General features: G+C 39.1%; 1 protein-coding gene across 1 annotated transcript; it reads left to right on the top strand.

The window, feature by feature from the left end:
- Positions 1-4,633: 4,633 nt before the first annotated feature.
- LOC133829940 (probable LRR receptor-like serine/threonine-protein kinase At1g56140) lies at positions 4,634-11,441 on the top strand. The gene is made up of 24 exons (XM_062259784.1): positions 4,634-4,976; positions 5,558-5,744; positions 5,943-6,014; positions 6,137-6,208; positions 6,311-6,382; positions 6,539-6,610; positions 6,789-6,860; positions 6,965-7,036; positions 7,154-7,225; positions 7,308-7,379; positions 7,509-7,580; positions 7,667-7,738; positions 7,882-7,947; positions 8,050-8,118; positions 8,251-8,295; positions 8,463-8,527; positions 8,685-9,061; positions 9,193-9,391; positions 9,481-9,639; positions 9,776-9,894; positions 9,999-10,209; positions 10,307-10,538; positions 10,628-10,778; positions 10,879-11,441. The coding sequence occupies exons 1-24, from the start codon at positions 4,841-4,843 to the stop codon at positions 11,254-11,256; spliced, it is 3,114 nt and encodes a 1,037-aa protein (XP_062115768.1). The 5' UTR covers positions 4,634-4,840; the 3' UTR covers positions 11,257-11,441.
- The last annotated feature ends 7,516 nt before the right edge of the window (positions 11,442-18,957 follow it).

The following is an 18,957-nucleotide window of genomic DNA, read 5'->3' on the forward strand; positions in this document are numbered from 1 at the left end:
TCCTGATGCAGTTCAAAGGACCAGTGAGGCTATAGAGAAGATTAGAGCTAGAATGATTGCTTCTCAGAGTAGACAGAAGAGCTATGCTGATCCCAAGTGCAGGAACGTGGAGTTTCAGGTAGGAGACTATGTTTTCCTCAGAGTCTCACCATGGAAAGGGGTGAGAAGGTTTGGGAAGAAAGGCAAGCTGAGTCCTAGATTTGTAGGTCCATTCAAGATCCTGGAGAGGATTGGTCAGGTGGCTTACAGATTGGCTTTGCCTCTGGCGTTGTCTGCCGTGCATAATGTGTTTCATGTATCAGCTCTTCGGAGATATGTATCTGATGTGGGCCATATTCTGAGTTATGAAGATCTGGAGCTTGAGCCAGATCTCTCCTTTGAGGAGCAGCCAGTTCAGATACTTGATAGAAAGGACAAGGTCCTCAGGAATAAGACAATACCTTTGGTTAAGGTGTTGTGGAGGAACAGCAAGGTCGAGGAGGCGACCTGGGAGCTGGAGTCAGATATGCGGAGTCAGTATCCCGAGCTGTTCAGGTAAATTTCGGGGACGAAATTTCAGTAAGGAGGGGATAGTTGTAATGCCCCAAATTCTCCGATGTATTAACGGCGTGAACAGTAGGCCGGGAGAGCCGTACTTGCTTAATTATGTTATTAATTGATTAAATGCATGTATATGTTGATTATATTATGATATGATGTGAAATGCATGCATATGTGTCCATATTTTTTTATACAGGGGTGTGATGGTAATTTGACCCGTTGAGGGTAAATTGATTATTTATTCACATGTTGGTGATATAATTTGAGACCATATTATAATGTGGGTTTGTTCGAGCTATTTGGCATGAGACGATCAAGGAATGTTAAATATCGGTTTGGTCATAACGGGCTTAAGCTCGGGGCTCGGGGTGAGTCTCGAGGTGCTTTTAGTGATTAGAGTGTTACCGGGTATTAAAGGGTAACGGGATGTGAAATATTGGTGTTTGAGGATATTGAGATTAGCGGGAATTGGGAAGCGTTAATTATGATTGACGGTGTAGGTGGAAAATGTCAAAATTGCCCTTGAGTTGACTTTAGAGACTTTTAAAGACCTAGGGGTACAATGGTCTTTTGGTATATGGATATATATGATGTATGGATGGCTGTAAAACAGAACCCAAAACAGAGTTTGCTTCATCCTTCCCGTACCTTCCCTTCTCTTCATTTTCTTTGCTTCTCCTTTGGAGATTTTGAGCTCAAGGGGTGAAACTATGCTAGGAAATCAAGGGGCTTAAGCTATAGACTTGGTTCAGCCATTGGAGAGGGTTCTATTCCAGGTTTGAGGTGAGTTTTATCCATTGTTTTACTGGTTTTGCTCTGTTTTCGTTCATGGATTTCAGCTCTTAATTTAGGTGTGGAAAGTTGGAATTAAGGGGAGTTCTTGGGGTGTTTTACTTGGGTTATGATGAGGGATAGCTATGGGTGATATTTGGTGGTTAGATGGGTGTTTGGAAGAGGTTTGGGTGGTGTTTAAGTTGGGTTTGAAGGGTTGGTTCCAAGAGAAATCGTAGAGGAAGAAAAACAGGGTTTTTGGCTGAACTGGGTGTTGCGCCGCGGCATGGCAGGGGTGAGCCGCGGCCCTTGGGGGCTGCTGGGTTTAGGCGCCTCTGTCTGAGGGGCGGGCCACGGCATGGCCAAGGAAGGCCGCGACCCTTAAGGCATTTTTGGGCAAAGTGAGCTTTTAGGCATGGGGATTCAAGTCTAAGGCCTCGGGATTGAACCTACTACCCGGTTGAGTAGTGTTTGAGGTCCCGGAGGTTAGGTTTTGGTTTGGGAACCTTTTATTATTCATTTTATTGATGGAATCCCATAATTTGGTTATGACCAGGTAATCGCTAAAGGACCAAAAAGTCGATCGTTCTTAGGGTCACTCTATTATTTGTTATTGCTCGAACCGGAGGTAAGAAAACTGCACCCAAAGTGTGACATGCATGGATATTTGTGAGGCATGTTGATTGTATAAATATGGACATGGATTGAATACAGAATCGACAAAAGTGTTAGTATCAGCTGTGAGGCTGTGACTTATTTGTCAGGCTCGGCAGTGTTACTGGACACAGGTCAGGAAGCGCTGACTTACTTGTCAGAATGGCCTTAGCGTGAATCACGCAAGCCAACAGAGATTAGATCTAATCGACCATTAGCATTGAATTACTCAAGGAGCATTAATGCCTGACCGACCCTGAGGGTCGATGAACAAACAGAGCCTGGAGGCTAGTGGCTTACCTATCAGCCACTCTCCCGCTACAAAACAGAGCTTGAAGGCTAGTGGCTTACCCATCAGCCACTCTCCTGCTAGAATAGAGAGCTTGGAGGCTAGTGGCTTACTTAACAGCTACTCTCCCGCTAAAATCATGTGATGATCATTTTCTTGTTTATGTGACGCCCCACATCACTATGGCTGCTTTCTGGAATGACGACTGGCCCTACAAACCAAGACAAGTCTTTCCAGTGTGTTTTGTCCTCACTCGCACATTTCCTGGGAAAACTTCCCAGGAGGTCACCCATCCCTAGATTACTCCAGGCCAAGCACGCTTAACCATGGAGTTTTCAAGTGATGGGCTACCGAAAAGAAGATGCACCTTCCTGATATAGGTAGTACCCACCAATCCATTTAAGCCTTCTTCAACTGTGTAGTCCCATACCTACATAATCTTAGAATCATTACACTTGACCTTCCCCAGGCGGTGTGGGATTGCACAGCTTACCCGGTCTTTCCTCTTACGGATCAAAGGATTCTGATTGTCACAAAACTCAAAGAAAGTTATTCATTATTCAAAAATGTCACAATGCATTAAGTACTAGCATTGAATTATTCGCCTAGAAATAAAGCAAAACTTTTATTTTTCTTTAATGGGGCTCACAAATATTGATCATTGTCATCTTGAATTAGTTGAGCTGCATTAATATTATTATTATATATATTCTTTCTATTCCAAAAGTGCCATCTCATTAGGTTTGATTAAAAATAAAATGTTTAGTAATTGATTGGTGTTAAACTTAAAGTGGATATATAGAAGAAGTGTCAAACTCAACCCTCCACAATGTCAACAATCTTATTTTTTTTTTTTCTTTTTCGAAAGAGACAAGCTTCGTAACTTGAAGTAAATAAAAACTATTATCTAATTACTTGACTAAATTATCCACCATACAACTTGTTTTTCATATTTACTTTATTTTATTGTAGTTAAGTATAAAGTTAATATAAATTTGTTTTCTTATTGTAATTTGTCGTTTAAACATGCTACAATACAAATGTACAATATATATTTAATTAGTAGTGAAGAAAACATGCCTTGATTAATGACACGTGTGGAGTGGTCTTAATAAACTACATAACTTGAAGGAAAATTAGCCTTTTATTGAAATGTAAAAATGGACCATTAAATAAATAAATAAATAATCACGACCTAGTATAAATATTGCAACATAGACCGTGTGCTTTTACAAATTTAAAAATCTTCTCACCACATCTTAAAAATCATGTGTCTAAAATCTAAAATTTAGAAAAGTCAAGAAAGAGAAAAGGTTCATATTTGTTGAATAAAAAATATTCTAATTGATATCTAGCCAATTAAACAAACACAACTATTTAATCATAAATATTTATGTGATTTTTTTAAAAATAAATTATCAACTCCAACTAAACTTTAACTATAACGAATATGAATTGTTTTTTTTTTTGGTAGTTACGTGTTAATATAATAATATAACAAATCGCAACATATTTTCTCCATGCAAAATGTTCTAATTTGGATAAAATAGTTAATGAAGAATATGGTTTTGTTATTATCCTAGTTGTAATAGTACTATATGTATTTCACCAATTTCAAGGAATTGATTACAAAAGAAAGGACCAATTTGATGTACTTTTTTCCATGGATGAATCTTCTTCACTTTATATATATATATATATATATTTACTTCAATCATTACTTTGTCGTAGTTGTATTTAATCATAATAAGAATTTCTTATCCTCGAGTTGACCAATAGAAATGCGCATCAACTTTGACCAAGACTTTTGCACTTGTTTTCTTTACGAAAAGGAGACGCCTATAAATGCAATGCAGTTGCTATTCGTGGAAAGCTTTCATATAAAAGCTTTATTCAATAATTTTCAACCCTCAAAACGCAAGTATGTATGAAAACTATAAATAATATATAAAAGTTTAGATACGCGTTTGGTAACTTGTGATTTTGTAAAGTAATATTTTAGTATTTTACGTTTATAAATAATATTTATTTAATAATTTGTATTTTAAAATTATACATTACATTTTAAATAGTACATGATACATATGTTTTAAAATTGTATATATTTAGTACTCAAATTTAATTAATAAAATTTTACTAATTTAATTAAATTACTCTAAATTATACTAACTATAAATTATATATATCTGCGGAAAATTTAGTAATATTTAAATTTTTTTTATAAATTAGATGCCAAATATCTAGTCTCATATAAATATTATTGAAAACATAATATACAATAATTATATTTTGCAAAAACAAATGTTACAAAATGAATAAATTCCCAATATAAAAAACCACAAAAATATTAAGCTTTGTCAAGTTTGCTGGCCACCTTTTGAAAGTGGTCCAAAATTAATATATTTGAAAAGTTGGATGGTACACATTTCATATACAATTTTGAGGGCCTTTTGGTTTGCCTATATATATCTAGACTCTCTCCTACTTATGTTATTTCATTCTCCTCTTTGAGTTTATTCCAATAGTTTTCATATTATTAAACTTAGGCACCACTTGGTTGGGTTGTGACTCAGAAAAACTAAGCTCATGTCTGGAGCTTCTTCATCTTCACCAGCTGGAGCTGCTTTTACTGTTTTCACTTTCTTTGTTGCAATTATCTTTGTTCTTGCTCCTTTTGCAAGAGCCCAGAATGGAACTCAACCCACTACTGATCCCTCTGAAGGTATATTTGTTTATATATATATATGTATATGAATACTCTCTCTCTCTCTCTCATGAAAGAAGTGAAATTTCAGTAAAGTTGAAGCCTTTATTTATTGTTCTATTATTGCAACTTGGTAAGAACACTTTTGCAGAGGCTGAGAATTGATGAATGGTTGTGGTGTATTCACACCATACAGGAACTGGGTTTACAAGTTCTTTGTATTTTCTCTTCCATTTTTACTTGAATTTTCACACACACACACGTGTTAGCTTATAGATGATTTTAGAATGCCTTATATGAAACTACTGGTGATGAAGAAAAAGGCTTTAACCTTTAGCTGTCTTGAACATCAAATGTGAACTTACATAACTTTGGTTGGTTAACTTTTGTTTTTTTTTTTAAAAAAAAAATGATAATTTTCTTTAGTCAGAGATGACATATTCAAGAGATAGCTTTCACCAATAGCAATAGTAATAAATGCATATAAAAAATTCACAAACCGGCAAGGATCACACCCAAGAATATGGGTTCTTCCTTTATCCACCTACTTTTGATTTTGACTTGTATACTTATGTTTTGATTATTTGGTTTACATGCAGTGAGAGCTTTGAATTCTATTTTTAACCAATGGAAGATAAAGGCCAACACCCAACAATGGAATACAACTGGGGACCCGTGCAGTGGTGCCGCCGTAGACGACTCCAGCTTCGGCGATGGCACTTTTAACCCCTTTATCAAATGCGACTGCTCTTTCAACAATAGCTCTCTTTGCCACATTACTCAACTGTATGTCGGAATATAGTATAAGACTCTTACAATATGTTAAATCACACTTATCATCAAGAACATTATACGAGTCTATATATTTTAATATGATACTTGAAACATATAAACATATTTTTAAAAATATATATATTTATAATCTAAGCAGCTACACTAGCAATGGCACATATATTGACTTTGGTGATCAAAACTTGTTTACAGGAAAGTTTTTGCACTGGATGTTGTTGGTCCAATTCCAGAAGAGCTATGGAGTCTGACCTTCCTCTTCAATCTGTATGAGTTTATTGGACCTTTTATAGTTCTCATCAATTCTTTACTACAACATTTTCGCATGCAATGTTGTCATGACTTAACTTGGAGCATATTAACTTGGTTTACTACATGATCTTTTGTAGGAATTTGGGCCAGAATTTCTTGACAGGCTCTCTTTCTCCATCAATTGTAAACCTCACTAAGATGCAATACTTGTAAGCCAACCTAAAATTTGAGCATTGAAAGAACAAGATTAATATGTTATGTTACTTCTTTATTTAACTTTTGTTATTGTTTTTTAATTTGGCAAATACTAGAAGCATAGGCACAAATGCATTATCAGGGGAGGTACCAAAGGAATTGGGACAACTTACTGAGCTATTAAGTTTGTAAGTTGAAAGCATTCTTAAATTTCAATGGAAACCTTTTTTATTTTTTCTGTGTGTGTATTATGAAGTTTCCTATGTCCAATTCAATCATATTCATGTCTTCTCTTTCATTGTTTATGATATTATTGACATTAATGCTTTGAACTTTTTATATAGGTCCTTTTCATCGAACAACTTCTCTGGTCCTCTGCCACGTGAATTAGGGAATTTAAAAAAATTAACACAACTGTAAGTTGGTGATATTGTTTCTCTTTCCCTTTATTTTTCTTTTTCTGCTAAACATTTTTCTTGGCTGCATTTAGTTAGTCCATAAAGCCAGCATATTTTCTATTCAGCTTAATAATATCGCAGTTGTACATTGGCCCCATTCTGATTATTCCTTTGTTATTCCTTGTTTATTTGATAGTTACATTGATAGTGCTGGAGTTAGTGGCGAGATACCTTCAACATTTGCAAATCTTCAAAGCTTAGAAATATTGTAAACTGTTTCTTCTATCTCATGATTCAATAGACAGACTATTATATAATAAGAAAAAAAAGTTAATAAGTTTCTTTTTTAATGAAATCTTTAACTTTCTGCAGGTGGGCATCAGACAATGAATTCACAGGAAAGATACCTGACTTCATAGGAAATTGGACAAATCTTAATACATTGTAAGTCAAGCTGAGCGGTTTATTTTTTTTTGTATTCATTTATGTAAGTATGTTGATGGCACTACTTAATTTATCACAATATTAACAATTGTTAGTTCCTTGACTATGTTCCTTCAGGAGGCTTCAAGGAAACTCTTTTGAAGGACCTATACCATCAACGATCGCGAATCTGACTTCTCTATCAGAATTGTGAGTGCTATATTTAATAATCATTTTCATATTTAAATGCAAGTTTTTAATGCTAACAATCTTTAGTGTGAATTATCTGTAGGCGGTTAAGTGAAATATCTAATGCAAGTTCTTCTCTTGCATTTATCAAGGATATGAAGTCTCTAAGTACCTTGTAAGTAACATGGTTTCAACACATTATTACACCCTTTCTAATAAATCATTGAAATTCAAACATATCTTTTTTCTTCTGTGCTGTTCTGTTTTGAGATATAATCTAACAACTATTAAATACAACCTGCAGAGTACTTAGGAACAACAATATCACTGGTACAATTCCATTGAATATCGGAGAGCTCCAACAGTTACAACAACTGTAAGTTAATTAAGAAACTCAAAACTACCCTACTTGCACTATTAACTTTTCATGTTCACTCACGAAGTTGCACTTTTTGTTTACAGAGATTTGAGCTTTAACAAGTTAAATGGACAGATTCCAGACTCTCTTTTCAACATTAGCTCGCTCTCTCATCTGTAAGACTTCTTCTATCTTCTTTGTAACATAATGCCTCAAGAAATACTTTTTCTCTGTAAATTATCAGCAGCTCTTTTAATTTTATGCTTCTTGATAGCTACTATGAAAGTATTAAACCAAGTAATTTTGGTTCCTTAATCAGGTTTCTTGGAAATAATAGCCTAAACGGAACCCTGCCTCAACAAAGAAGTACATCTCTTCTCAATATGTAAGTAAATATATCTGATATTTTAGTAGTTGGGTAAATGTTTAGCAACATTCATAGTAATGACTCTGAAATTGACTTTCATGTACAATGCTATTCTTTCAGTGATCTGTCATACAATAATCTAATGGGGAGCATTCCGTCTTGGGTCAACAATCAACAAAATCTACACATGTATGTTTTAACTCTTAACATTAAGAGAATTTTTTTTTAGTTTAACTTTAGTTTTCTCTCTTGGGTTAACATGCTTGTACCATTTGGTTAACTCTTTCTGTCTAAAAAAAACTCTCATTTTTTTTTTGGCAGTAACTTGGTTGGCAACAACTTTACAATGAATAGCTCAAACAACAGGTAATTTTCCTCAGTATTTTAGAATAGCTTCCTTCATTTTTGCTCTTATTTGTACTGCACTTAATAAATATGTTTCAAGTGTCTACTGCTTAAAACTGTTTTCTTGGATTTGTTGTTCAATATTATATAACCTCCTTTTGTCTAAATTTATTCTTTGTTCCTTTCAGTCCTCTTCTTGTAGGTTTGAACTGTCTTCAAAAGAATTTCCCCTGCGGTCTAGGCCGTCCCATATGTAAGTACATTTTAATTGATTACTACACCTTTCATGCAGTTGATTCAAATAGTTTGATAACTTGTCCTTTTTGGAGTGTACTAGTATGAAAACCTTTACTGAGCATTCTTAGCAATATGCCTTTGTTTTTAAAAAGAAAAAATTACATTGCGTGCAGATTCTAGCTTCAGAATTAACTCTGGTGGTTTTGAAATTACATCTTCTGATAAAATTTTGTATGAAAAGGATGTTGAGGCTTTGGGTGCAGCTACACATTTTGTCACCAGCAGCAACAGATGGGCAGTGAGCAATGTTGGAGCTTTTGCAGGAAACAATAATGCTACCTATAGAGGTTTTTCATCATCTCAATTCACAAATACTCTAGATCCAGAACTATTCCAGACAACAAGGCTATCTGCTTCATCATTGAGATACTATGGTCTGGGGCTTGAGAATGGTAACTACACTGTCAAACTCCAGTTTGCAGAAATTGCTTTCGAAAATTCTCGCACCTGGAAAAGTGTTGGCAGGCGTGTATTTGATATTTATATCCAGGTATTGTTCACTTACATGTTCTATTCATATTTTTTTCTAAGCATTTTCATTTGTTAAGTGAAATTTAATTTCATTGTTTTTTGCAAACATAAAAATATACCCTTTTTCTAAATATTTGTGTATATTTTTAGGGAATTCGAGTTTTAAAAGATTTTGACATAAAAAAGGAGGCTGGTGGACTCTCTTTTAGAGCAGTAGAGAGAGAATTTACGGCTAATGTTTCACAGAACTTCCTTGAAGTCCACCTCTTTTGGGCTGGAAAAGGAACTTGTTGTATACCTGCTCAAGGTACTTATGGGCCTTCCATTGCAGCAATCAGTGCCACCCCAAGTAAGAATAATATGGTGTGGATATTTTTAAGCTCTATTTTTAAAGGAATTACAAGTCTCATTTGGTTGACCATGGTTGTTTTAATACAGATTTTACACCCACTGTCAGTAACAAATCCCCAAGCACTAAGAAGAACCATACAGGTCTGATCGTGGGAATTGTTGTCGGATTTGCTGTTTTAAGCGTTTTGTGTGTGTTAGTGGCAATCTACATTGCTCAACGAAGAAAGAGAGCACAAATGAATGAAGGTAATCTATTGCATACTCGTTTTTCTTTTACTATAACTTTGAACTTGAATCTCTGACAGTGATCTGTATGTTAAGAAAACTACTTCATTATTGGCATTTCAGCACACCAATTTATTGACTGTAAATTGCATTGCAGAGTTCTTGGGAATGGATGTTAAACCATTCACTTTCAGCTATAGCGAACTAAAGACGGCTACCAATGATTTCAATTCTACTAATAAGTTGGGAGAGGGGGGATTTGGACCTGTCTACAAGGTATGTAGTGCCATTAATAAGTTCATAACAACTTTGCAGGCTAACAGTTATCATTTGTTGATGATACAAAAGCTCATAATACAATTTTCCTTATTACTCTACAGGGAACGCTTGAAGATGGAAGAGTTGTCGCGGTGAAGCAACTGTCTGTGACTTCTCATCAAGGAAAGAGCCAGTTTGTTGCTGAAATCGCCACAATATCTGCTGTGCAACATCGTAACCTGGTCAAATTGTACGGATGTTGTATTGAGGGAGATAAAAGACTTCTTGTTTACGAGTACCTAGAAAACAAGAGTCTTGATCAAGCATTATTTGGTATGTGGATAACAATATTGTTTGTTTGTTTGTTTGTATAAATCCAAGCAAATAATACCAAATAAATTTAAAAATGTCTGTGGCTGTCATGTATCAGGGAAGCATAGTTTGAAGCTGGATTGGTCAACACGTTTCGACATTTGCATGGGCGTAGCAAGAGGTCTAACTTATCTTCATGAGGAGTCGCGGCTTAGAATTGTACACAGAGATGTCAAGGCGAGCAACATTCTGCTTGACTATAATCTCATCCCCAAAATATCAGATTTTGGTTTGGCTAAACTTTATGATGATAAACAGACTCATATAAGTACACGAGTTGCTGGAACAATGTAAGTTAAATCTTGATGAAAAACATAGTCTTTGGCTTGTTTTTTTTTTACTGATAGTTTTTAGCTCAATCTTTTTGATGGAATTGCAGTGGTTATCTTGCACCAGAATACGCCATGCGCGGCCACCTTACAGAGAAAACCGATATCTTTGCATTTGGAGTTGTGGCTCTAGAGCTTGTTAGTGGCAGGCCAAATTCTGACTCTACTTTAGATGAAGAAAGAATGTACCTTCTTGAATGGGTACTGAAAATCAAATTATTATGAGCTATGCTTTTTATGTTTAGTTTTCTTAGTAGAGTTTGATCTTGACACATGTTTATGATTGTTTCATGCTCTCTAGGCTTGGGATTTGCTTGAACAAGGCCGTGAACTCGAACTGGTGGATTCAGAACTATCAGATTTCGAGGAGGAAGAAGTGAAGAGAATCATTGGAGTGGCTCTACTATGCACTCAAACCTCACCAACAGTGCGTCCACCTATGTCCAGAGTGGTGGCAATGATTTCAGGAGACAGTGATGTGAGCGCTGAAATTTCAAGGCCTGGTTACTTGGCTGACTGGAAATTCAATGATGTCAGCAGTCTAATGAGTCAGATTACAAAAGGGACCGATTCTAGCTTTTATGAATCGTCTGCGAGCACAAGCATGGTGGCAGACGCAAAGCTACCGCCAGAAGCTATGGGCAAGGCTCAACCAAATGTTCACAACCCTGTTAGATAGGGATGGTGATGAAAAATTGGTTTGAGTTTGGTTTGTGAGATGTTCTATATTTCTTAGTTGTACAATGTAAGATCCCAATGAGAATTTCTGTTTTTTTTCCACCCCAATTTGTAGTTATTTAATTCTTTTTCCTGTACAAAAGATTATAATAAGAGCAAAGACCAATCAATGGTACTATTTACTAATTACTGTGCTTCATTATACGTTCTGCAATATGAGAGTTATTTGAGATTGGAATACTGAATTTAATGGCGTGTCATGTATATCACAGCAAAAAGTTGATAATTACAAATGTTTTTTCTAAAAAAAAATAAACTATAAAAGATAAGCAAAGCTAATATGTAATATTAATTGATTAAATTAAGATTATATATATATGGAAGACTTCTCAATGGTTATTACTCATAGATGAGTACTAACAATTATGATGATGTGACAAATTTTTTATCATGTAACCGTTCCAAAAATTTGAAAAAATCAAAATTTATTTTTAGAAATATTAATTAACAACTATAAATATGAATATTAATCCAAATGTTAATATTAAAGTAACCATTCATGGGTAGTAACCATTAAGAGTGCACCCATATATATATATATATATCTTCTATATAAAAAATGGTGGAGATAATGGATATTGTTGGTTTTAATGGTTTGTTTTGTTATTTTTAAGGGAATGTTTTAAATATTTAATGAAATATATCTTTAAAACTAATTAAAAATATATTTATTAATTATATTAATATAAATTGAAATATTATAATATAAACATTTTATAATAATATATAATATAAGAATAGATATTTAATAATTCTATTAATATAAATTTAAATGTTATAAAATATTATTATGATAATAATATATAATCCTAATTTTTTACTACTTACATTAATATGAATTTAAATATTATAAAATATTATTATGATAATAATATTTAATACAAGATTAAATATTTAATACTTATATTAATATAAATTCAAATATTATAAAATATATAACATGTAATCTTAATTTTCATTAAAAATATTATCATTTATGTTGAAAAGTTTATCATAATATATATTTTTTAAAATCATAAATAATATTTTGGTTTAATTTTTCTTTTAATATGTTTGTACGCCCTGATTTTCCCTCGGGCTATTAGCGAGCTGAGGTATGGCTTAATCATATCTGTCACGTGGACGTCCCCAGAACCGGAGCTGTCGTTGTCAAGTCCTACTTCTTTAGCTCGAGGTAACCAAAGGGTTCGCCGAGATTGTCTAAGGGCCCAGACAGAGATATGAAGACTGCGGGTCAAGAAGGCCTCCAGCTCGAGGCACGGGCTGGAGTTGGAAGCCATGACCTTTTATGAAGTCAACCACGCAATGTAAACGTGCATATATCAGACATCACGTGCCTGATATATCTCTGACTTCTCGGACACGCAGCATGAACGTGCGTATTCAGACACCCACGACTGGGTTGGGCCGTGCGGCCCATTATCCCCCTTACTTATTGATTAGACCACACCTTATTTGTCAGGTTTTAGGAATTAATCATGAATGTCTCAGAAATGACATGACGGGTAAGGAGGTCACGGGATGACCCCCCTTACCAAAACCCAGGTGCCCTGTAACGCCCTGGATAACCAAGACCGTTACACTATGTGTTTGAAGTAGTGCAAGACTTGCTAATCAAGTCATTTAGTTCTAAATGTGTTCCTAGTGACACAAGCAGATTAGGTTTCAAAGGATCTTGGTTATAAACGATTAAATTTTATTAAAAGCAGATGTTTAATACATGGGATCCCAAGTCAAGGTTTAAATAACGTGAATACAAAGCTCTTAATTACAAGTAAGTAACCGAGCCACTCTAATGGCAAAATACATGTTTTAGGTTCCTGTTCCTGAACAAACCCTCGACCGTGGTGGTCGAGCAGCTGACAATGTACACCATGCCCCCAGAGCTCTCCAACCCATGGTCGACTTGTCTTACCTGCACCATGTAGCACCCGTTAGCCGAAGCCCAGCAAGCAAACATAATATCACGACATAACAGTATTAACAGCTAGCAATTCACAGAGCATAGTCCAATAACCACAAAATACTATTCAGTACCATCAGGCCATAAAATGCATTCAAGCAACACACTGACCAATAACCATTAATCCAGCTCCAGACACTCATTAAGTCACAGACATTAATCCACAATAAACACATATCAAGCAATAACTAGGGTTAACGCCCGCAGGCCGCACCCTCTGTTTAACTCACCGCCTTTGGCTCGCTTAGGCCAACTACAGTGACATGCCCACTGACTCTGGCCAGCTTAACCGAGCTCAGTGCATAATAAGCTGTCCTTGGATACCAGTGTCCGAGCCGCGCCCTACGCGCAAGTGTGGATTTCGGCACCCTTAGGCTGTTACCACATGTCCCCGTGGCATAATAGCACCTTATGACATTTATACAATTATAGGGAACTCTTAGTCCCAACACATTCACATGGTTTATTATGATCACATAACAATACATTCAAATATAGGGAACACTTAGTCCCATCCTATCCACGTACACAAATGCAGTTTTCTTACCTTTAATCTGTGCGGTTATAGAATTACGAGCAACGCCCCTCAAGCACGATTCGTTCCCGAGCCTAAGCCTTTATTACCTAGTCACAACCAAAGCATAGGGTTTCATAAATACTTTAATATAGGTTCTAGTTATAAAACTAACTCACGGGATATCAAATTCCACCAAGCACGGTGGTGAAACCAAACCTGAGCACACTAGGTCACTCCTCCATGCTTAAAACCCTCAAAATCCCAAGTGTGCAACCAAGGGTTGCGGCCCCCAAATCCTAGCCGCGGCCCTTCCCCAAAACAGAACCTCCTCCCTCACTGAACCACACACGTGCCGCGGCCCTTGCCTTGGGCGCTGCGGCGCGCCCCCTTGGCCGAGCCCCCTTGGCTTCCTTGCATGCTAGGGCCGCAGCGCTCTAGAACAGAGCCACGACCCTCCTCTTTGAACCCATATATTACACCATTTCCAAGTCTGAAACCTCACCTTAAACCATCCCAAAACTCCCCAACTCTTAACCAATTAATTCCCAACTTCTTTAGCATGATCTAAACCACCTAACTCCCAAGAAAACATAGCCTAACACACTCCAATCTCCTCCTTTCAATTTCTGAAACCCAAGTGCTAAAACACACACAAACCAGCCATCAAGCTCAATGAAAAACCTCTAAACCAGGAGTAGGGACTCACCTTTGCTGTAGTATCACTTTGCCAAGCTGTGACCAAGCTAAGCTCCCAAGTTTCCCCTCTTAATTCTGCCTTAGAACATCACAATTAAACTTGTTTCAGCACTTAACTAACACCCAGCTAAACTCATAATTCAACCACAGAAAAAAGAGTTAGATGCTTACCTTAATCCCTGTTCTAGTGCTTGATAAATCCCTGAGCTAGACCTCCGAATTCTCACCACCAAACTCAGAAATCCCAGCTAATTTCCCTTGGTTTCCTTTGTGTTTTTCTTTGTATTTCCTTGAGCGTGAGAGAGAGAGAGAGCCTAAGTACTTAGTCGGTTTATTTTTTCTTCTAAAGGCTTCCTTAAGTCTAACTTATCTATTAGGTTAATCCCAAGGCTCGGGGTGCCGGAACTGTCCCCGAGGCCAGAATGGTAAAATCCCCAAATATTCCCGCCTAGACAGTCTAATCTCAAATATATCTCCATATATTTATTTCCGTGTCCCGATAACCCAAATTACTATCCGCTATCTAAAAGTATCCCCGACTTCTCCAAAGTCTTATCTTAAACCCTCATTGTGACTTTTCCCACTATCTGGCCCTAGAATCGTCTTGAGTCGTGCTCAACGAACCTGTCCACATAATAATGTGGTTCTCACGCATATATCACATGTCATATTACCACATAATATAACCAATTATCATATAAACATTATTAGACATATATATTTATCAATCTACCCACATAATAATGTGGTCTCAACAATTTATCACACACATTCACATTTATGCCCTTACCGGCCAAACAGGGCCCGCACACTTATCCAATACCCATTTCACGCTTTCTTACCATTAATTCCCTTAACTTCCAATTATGCCTTCTCGGCACACTAATCAAGGCTCTTAAGCCTTATTAGTAATTTTGGGTCATTACATGCCCTCTCCTATAAATATGGAGACTTTGGGAGTTGAAAAAGGTTGGATTCTATGGTGTAAAAAATACCTTGTAAAGAATACCAGAAATATAGCAATAATATTGACTGGTGGAGTAGAAGGATTTTAACCTTTGAACCACCTAAAAACATAAGTGTGTCATCAGTCCATTGAAAAGAACGTTCATCATCTTCGGTTCATTATTAAGCACTAATCCTTTCCTCTTCTTCTCTTAATTACCTGTTGGCGAAGAACCGCGTCAACAGTTTGGTGCTTTCATTGAGAGGCTAGTTAGATTGGTGCTATCGCAAACATCCAGCCATGGTGACCACTCGATCAAGGCACGGTAACGAGGCGGAACAACATGATGGGCAGGAGGCTCATCATGCCGCCATCTTCGATGAGCAAAATCCTGAAGCCCAGCAACGACCGGGTAAGCAGCCGGTTGGCCAGGATGACACTGGAAGTTCGGCACCTTGGCCGCCTAATCCGAACCCGAATTTTTACACGGCAGTAGAGATGGAGAATGCTCAGCTGAGGAGCCAGTTGGCGAGAGCTAACCAGTAGATCCAGGAGGTGTTGGCCCAACTACCCCCTCTTACAATCGACGCTAACATCGGAAAGAGGCAAGGCGAGACTCGAAAGTCCCGTCGGGGTAATCGGTCCAGGCCTAGCCGCTCAGACAGACCTCCAACTTCCAACTCTATTCCCTCATCGCACCGTCGAGAGGCAAACTTCGAAGAAACACCTAGAGCCGAACAACAGTATAGTCGCTCGGTCCGAACTTCAACTCCCAGCTCACTGCCAGTTTCGAGCGCGCGCAGGAGAGCTCGGGGGAACTCTGGAAGGAGATCTGGGGAGGGCTTACATCACCAGCCCATCCCTGCCAGCCGTCCTGCACCTCGTCCAGATCGCCAGGATTAGGGTCCGCAGGTTGGCAGGGCCGAGAGGCCCCCACCTAATTTGATCCGCCCTGACGGAACCAGGATAGCGTTCCCGGTCAGGCATCCTCCGTCGCCAATAATAAGGTATCCATCTCCTCCTCGGACTGTCCGAGATGTTCTAGCCTATGGAAGTAGTAGGAGAAGCCCACCATCCGCAGGGCCTTCCCGTCGTAGCAGGGCGCCGAGAGGGAGCCCGAATCCTCTCCCCCAGAGGCGGACTCCGAGCTTCTCTAACGGGAGCTACTGGACCGATAGTCGCTGGAGTGACGTTTCTGGTGGAGACCTGCGTCAGCGCTTAAGCTCAGCGCAAAGTCCTCAAGCCACTCCTAGGGGCGACCTACGAGATCGCCTTAACTCTCATAGGGGGGACCCGGTGGGGGGTTGCAGGCATGCTCGCTCAGGGGGGACCTATCCGAAGTACGTAACGGTGGGAATGCCCCAAATAACCTATCTCAAGATAGGAGGGGAAATAACCCACCAAATGTGTACAATGGATCCAGAGCTGTTGAACAGCCCCGGAGTAACCAAGGAAATCAGGAAAAAACCCTTGAGCGCTTGGCTCAGATGGAGGAGCTAATGAGGAATCTCCTGTTGGAGAAGGAGAAAGATGAGTATGATTCGGGGGACGAGCTCGAGCTCTTCGCCCCCAGCATAGCAGCAACGGCATACCCACTCGGTTTCCGTATGCAGCACCTGTCAAAATTCAACTTAGACGGAGATCCGTCGAATCATCTGGGCATGTTCAATACCCTGATGATGGCCCAAAATATTGGCCCTGAAGGTGTCTGATATTTCCCTCCACACTGACTGGGCCGGCCAGACAGTGGTTCAAACAAAGCAAGAAGCAATCTATCAGCTCCTGGAAAAACTTTCTCTGCTGATTTCAAAAGGGCATTTCGAGCCTCCCAGGCTTCCCGCATCAAGGCCGATTCCCTGGCTAACGTGAGGCAACAACCCGACGAGCCTCTGAAGGCTTACCTGAGCAGGTTCACGAACGTCGCTGCTCGGGCCAGGGACGCGGATGACAGTTCCAAGCTCATGGCTTTGAGAACTGGAATCCTCGTCGGAGGGGGACTCTGGAATGAAATACAAAGGAAGGGAGTCAGCTCAGTAAATGAATTCCTGAATAGGGCCCAAGAATGGATCAACTTGGAGGAGCCCCAAGCCTCGGCTGCAGGAACCAGCCAGGTCCCTGATCAGCCCGCTGGAGTGGGAACGGAGGTCGTGACAGCGACCCAGAACGTTACACAGAATAACTAGTTCGGAGGAGGCAAAAGAAAGGGGAATGGCGAGGGCAGCCAGCACGGCCCAAAGAAGAATAAGTCCGTAGAAAAGTTTAAGCCCGTCTACACGACTTATACAGAGCTCACCCACTTTAGGGAGAACATCTTCCTAGCTAACTCTACTCGCCTCCCCTGGAAGAGGCCGGAGCCATTAAAACACCAGAAGGGGAAGAGAGACACCTCCAAGTTTTGCCGTGTCCACAACGACGTTGGCCACAATACTGATGAATGTAGGCATTTGAAAGATGAGATCGAAACTCTCATCAGAGCCGACCCCTTGGCCCAGTACGCGCGGAACAGGGTTCCAACAAGCCGACCTGCTCCGAAAGCCCCGGTCAATCAGCCCGGATCTCGGATAGATCAAGACGTCCTTCCTCCAGTGATAGGAGGAGAGATATCCACAATCTCGGGAGGTCCGCATGTGCCTGGCACGAGTAGGGGTGCCCAGAAAAGGTACGTAAACGAACTCAAGGCACATAATGGAGCAGATTTCGTCCCCGAGCAGCGTCTACCAAAGCAGCAGCGATTGGAGAAGCAAACAATCATTTTTACGGAGGAAGATGCTGGCCATGTTCAGTTCCCTCATAACGACCCTCTGGTTGTAGCAGTGCAGCTCGCTAATCAGAGGGTCAGGAGAGTTCTGATCGATAATGGGAGCTCAGTAAACCTTCTATTCCGGTCCACCCTGGAGAAGATGGGTTTGACTGTCGCCGAGCTGAAAGCGACCTCCATGATGCTGTATGGTTTTTCGAGAGAAGGATCAGCGACTATAGGGACGATTGAGCTGGTGATTACCCTGGGAGAGGGACCTCGGACAGTCTCAAAACTCCTCGAGTTCGTGGTCATCGACCGCCCCGCTGCGTACAACGCTATTTTGGGCCGACCCACACTTATAGCTTTTGAAGCCATTACCTCCGTTCACCACCTCGCAGTGAATTTCCCTTCTTCCACGGGAATATGCACGGTCCGTGGCGATGGCCATCCAAGGCGGAAGAGAGGAATCTCAGGAACCTTTAGCTGATCCTGAGATTGAAAAACCTCAGAGCACCGAAGGGGAAAATATCGTCTTAAGTGAGGATATTGACCCCCAAATAGGCGAGGACAGATCCGAGCTCCAGGTTATTGAGGAGCTCGAGGAAGTAAACATCGATCCACAAAATCCTTCACGGACGGTCAAGCTCGGGAAAAACCTCTGTAGCAAGAGGAAAGCGGAGTTGATTAAATTTCTGCAGGACAACCTGGATGTGTTTGCATGGTCCCACGAGGACATGGTGGGAATCAGACCGAGTATCATCATGCACACCCTTCATCTAG

This window comes from Humulus lupulus, chromosome 4 (genome assembly GCF_963169125.1).
Source record: "Humulus lupulus chromosome 4, drHumLupu1.1, whole genome shotgun sequence".
Taxonomy (NCBI): Eukaryota; Viridiplantae; Streptophyta; class Magnoliopsida; order Rosales; family Cannabaceae; genus Humulus; species Humulus lupulus.

What these genes read in the sequence shown, in the direction of transcription:
- LOC133829940 (XM_062259784.1), top strand. Translation starts at nt 4,841, where the DNA reads ATGTCTGGAGCTTCTTCATCTTCACCAGCTGGAGCTGCTTTTACTGTT. An exon ending in CTTTGCCACATTACTCAACT is followed by an intron (nt 5,745 to 5,942) that starts GTATGTCGGAAT and finishes ACTTGTTTACAG; the next exon opens with GAAAGTTTTTGCACTGGATG. An exon ending in AGCAATCAGTGCCACCCCAA is followed by an intron (nt 9,392 to 9,480) that starts GTAAGAATAATA and finishes GTTTTAATACAG; the next exon opens with ATTTTACACCCACTGTCAGT.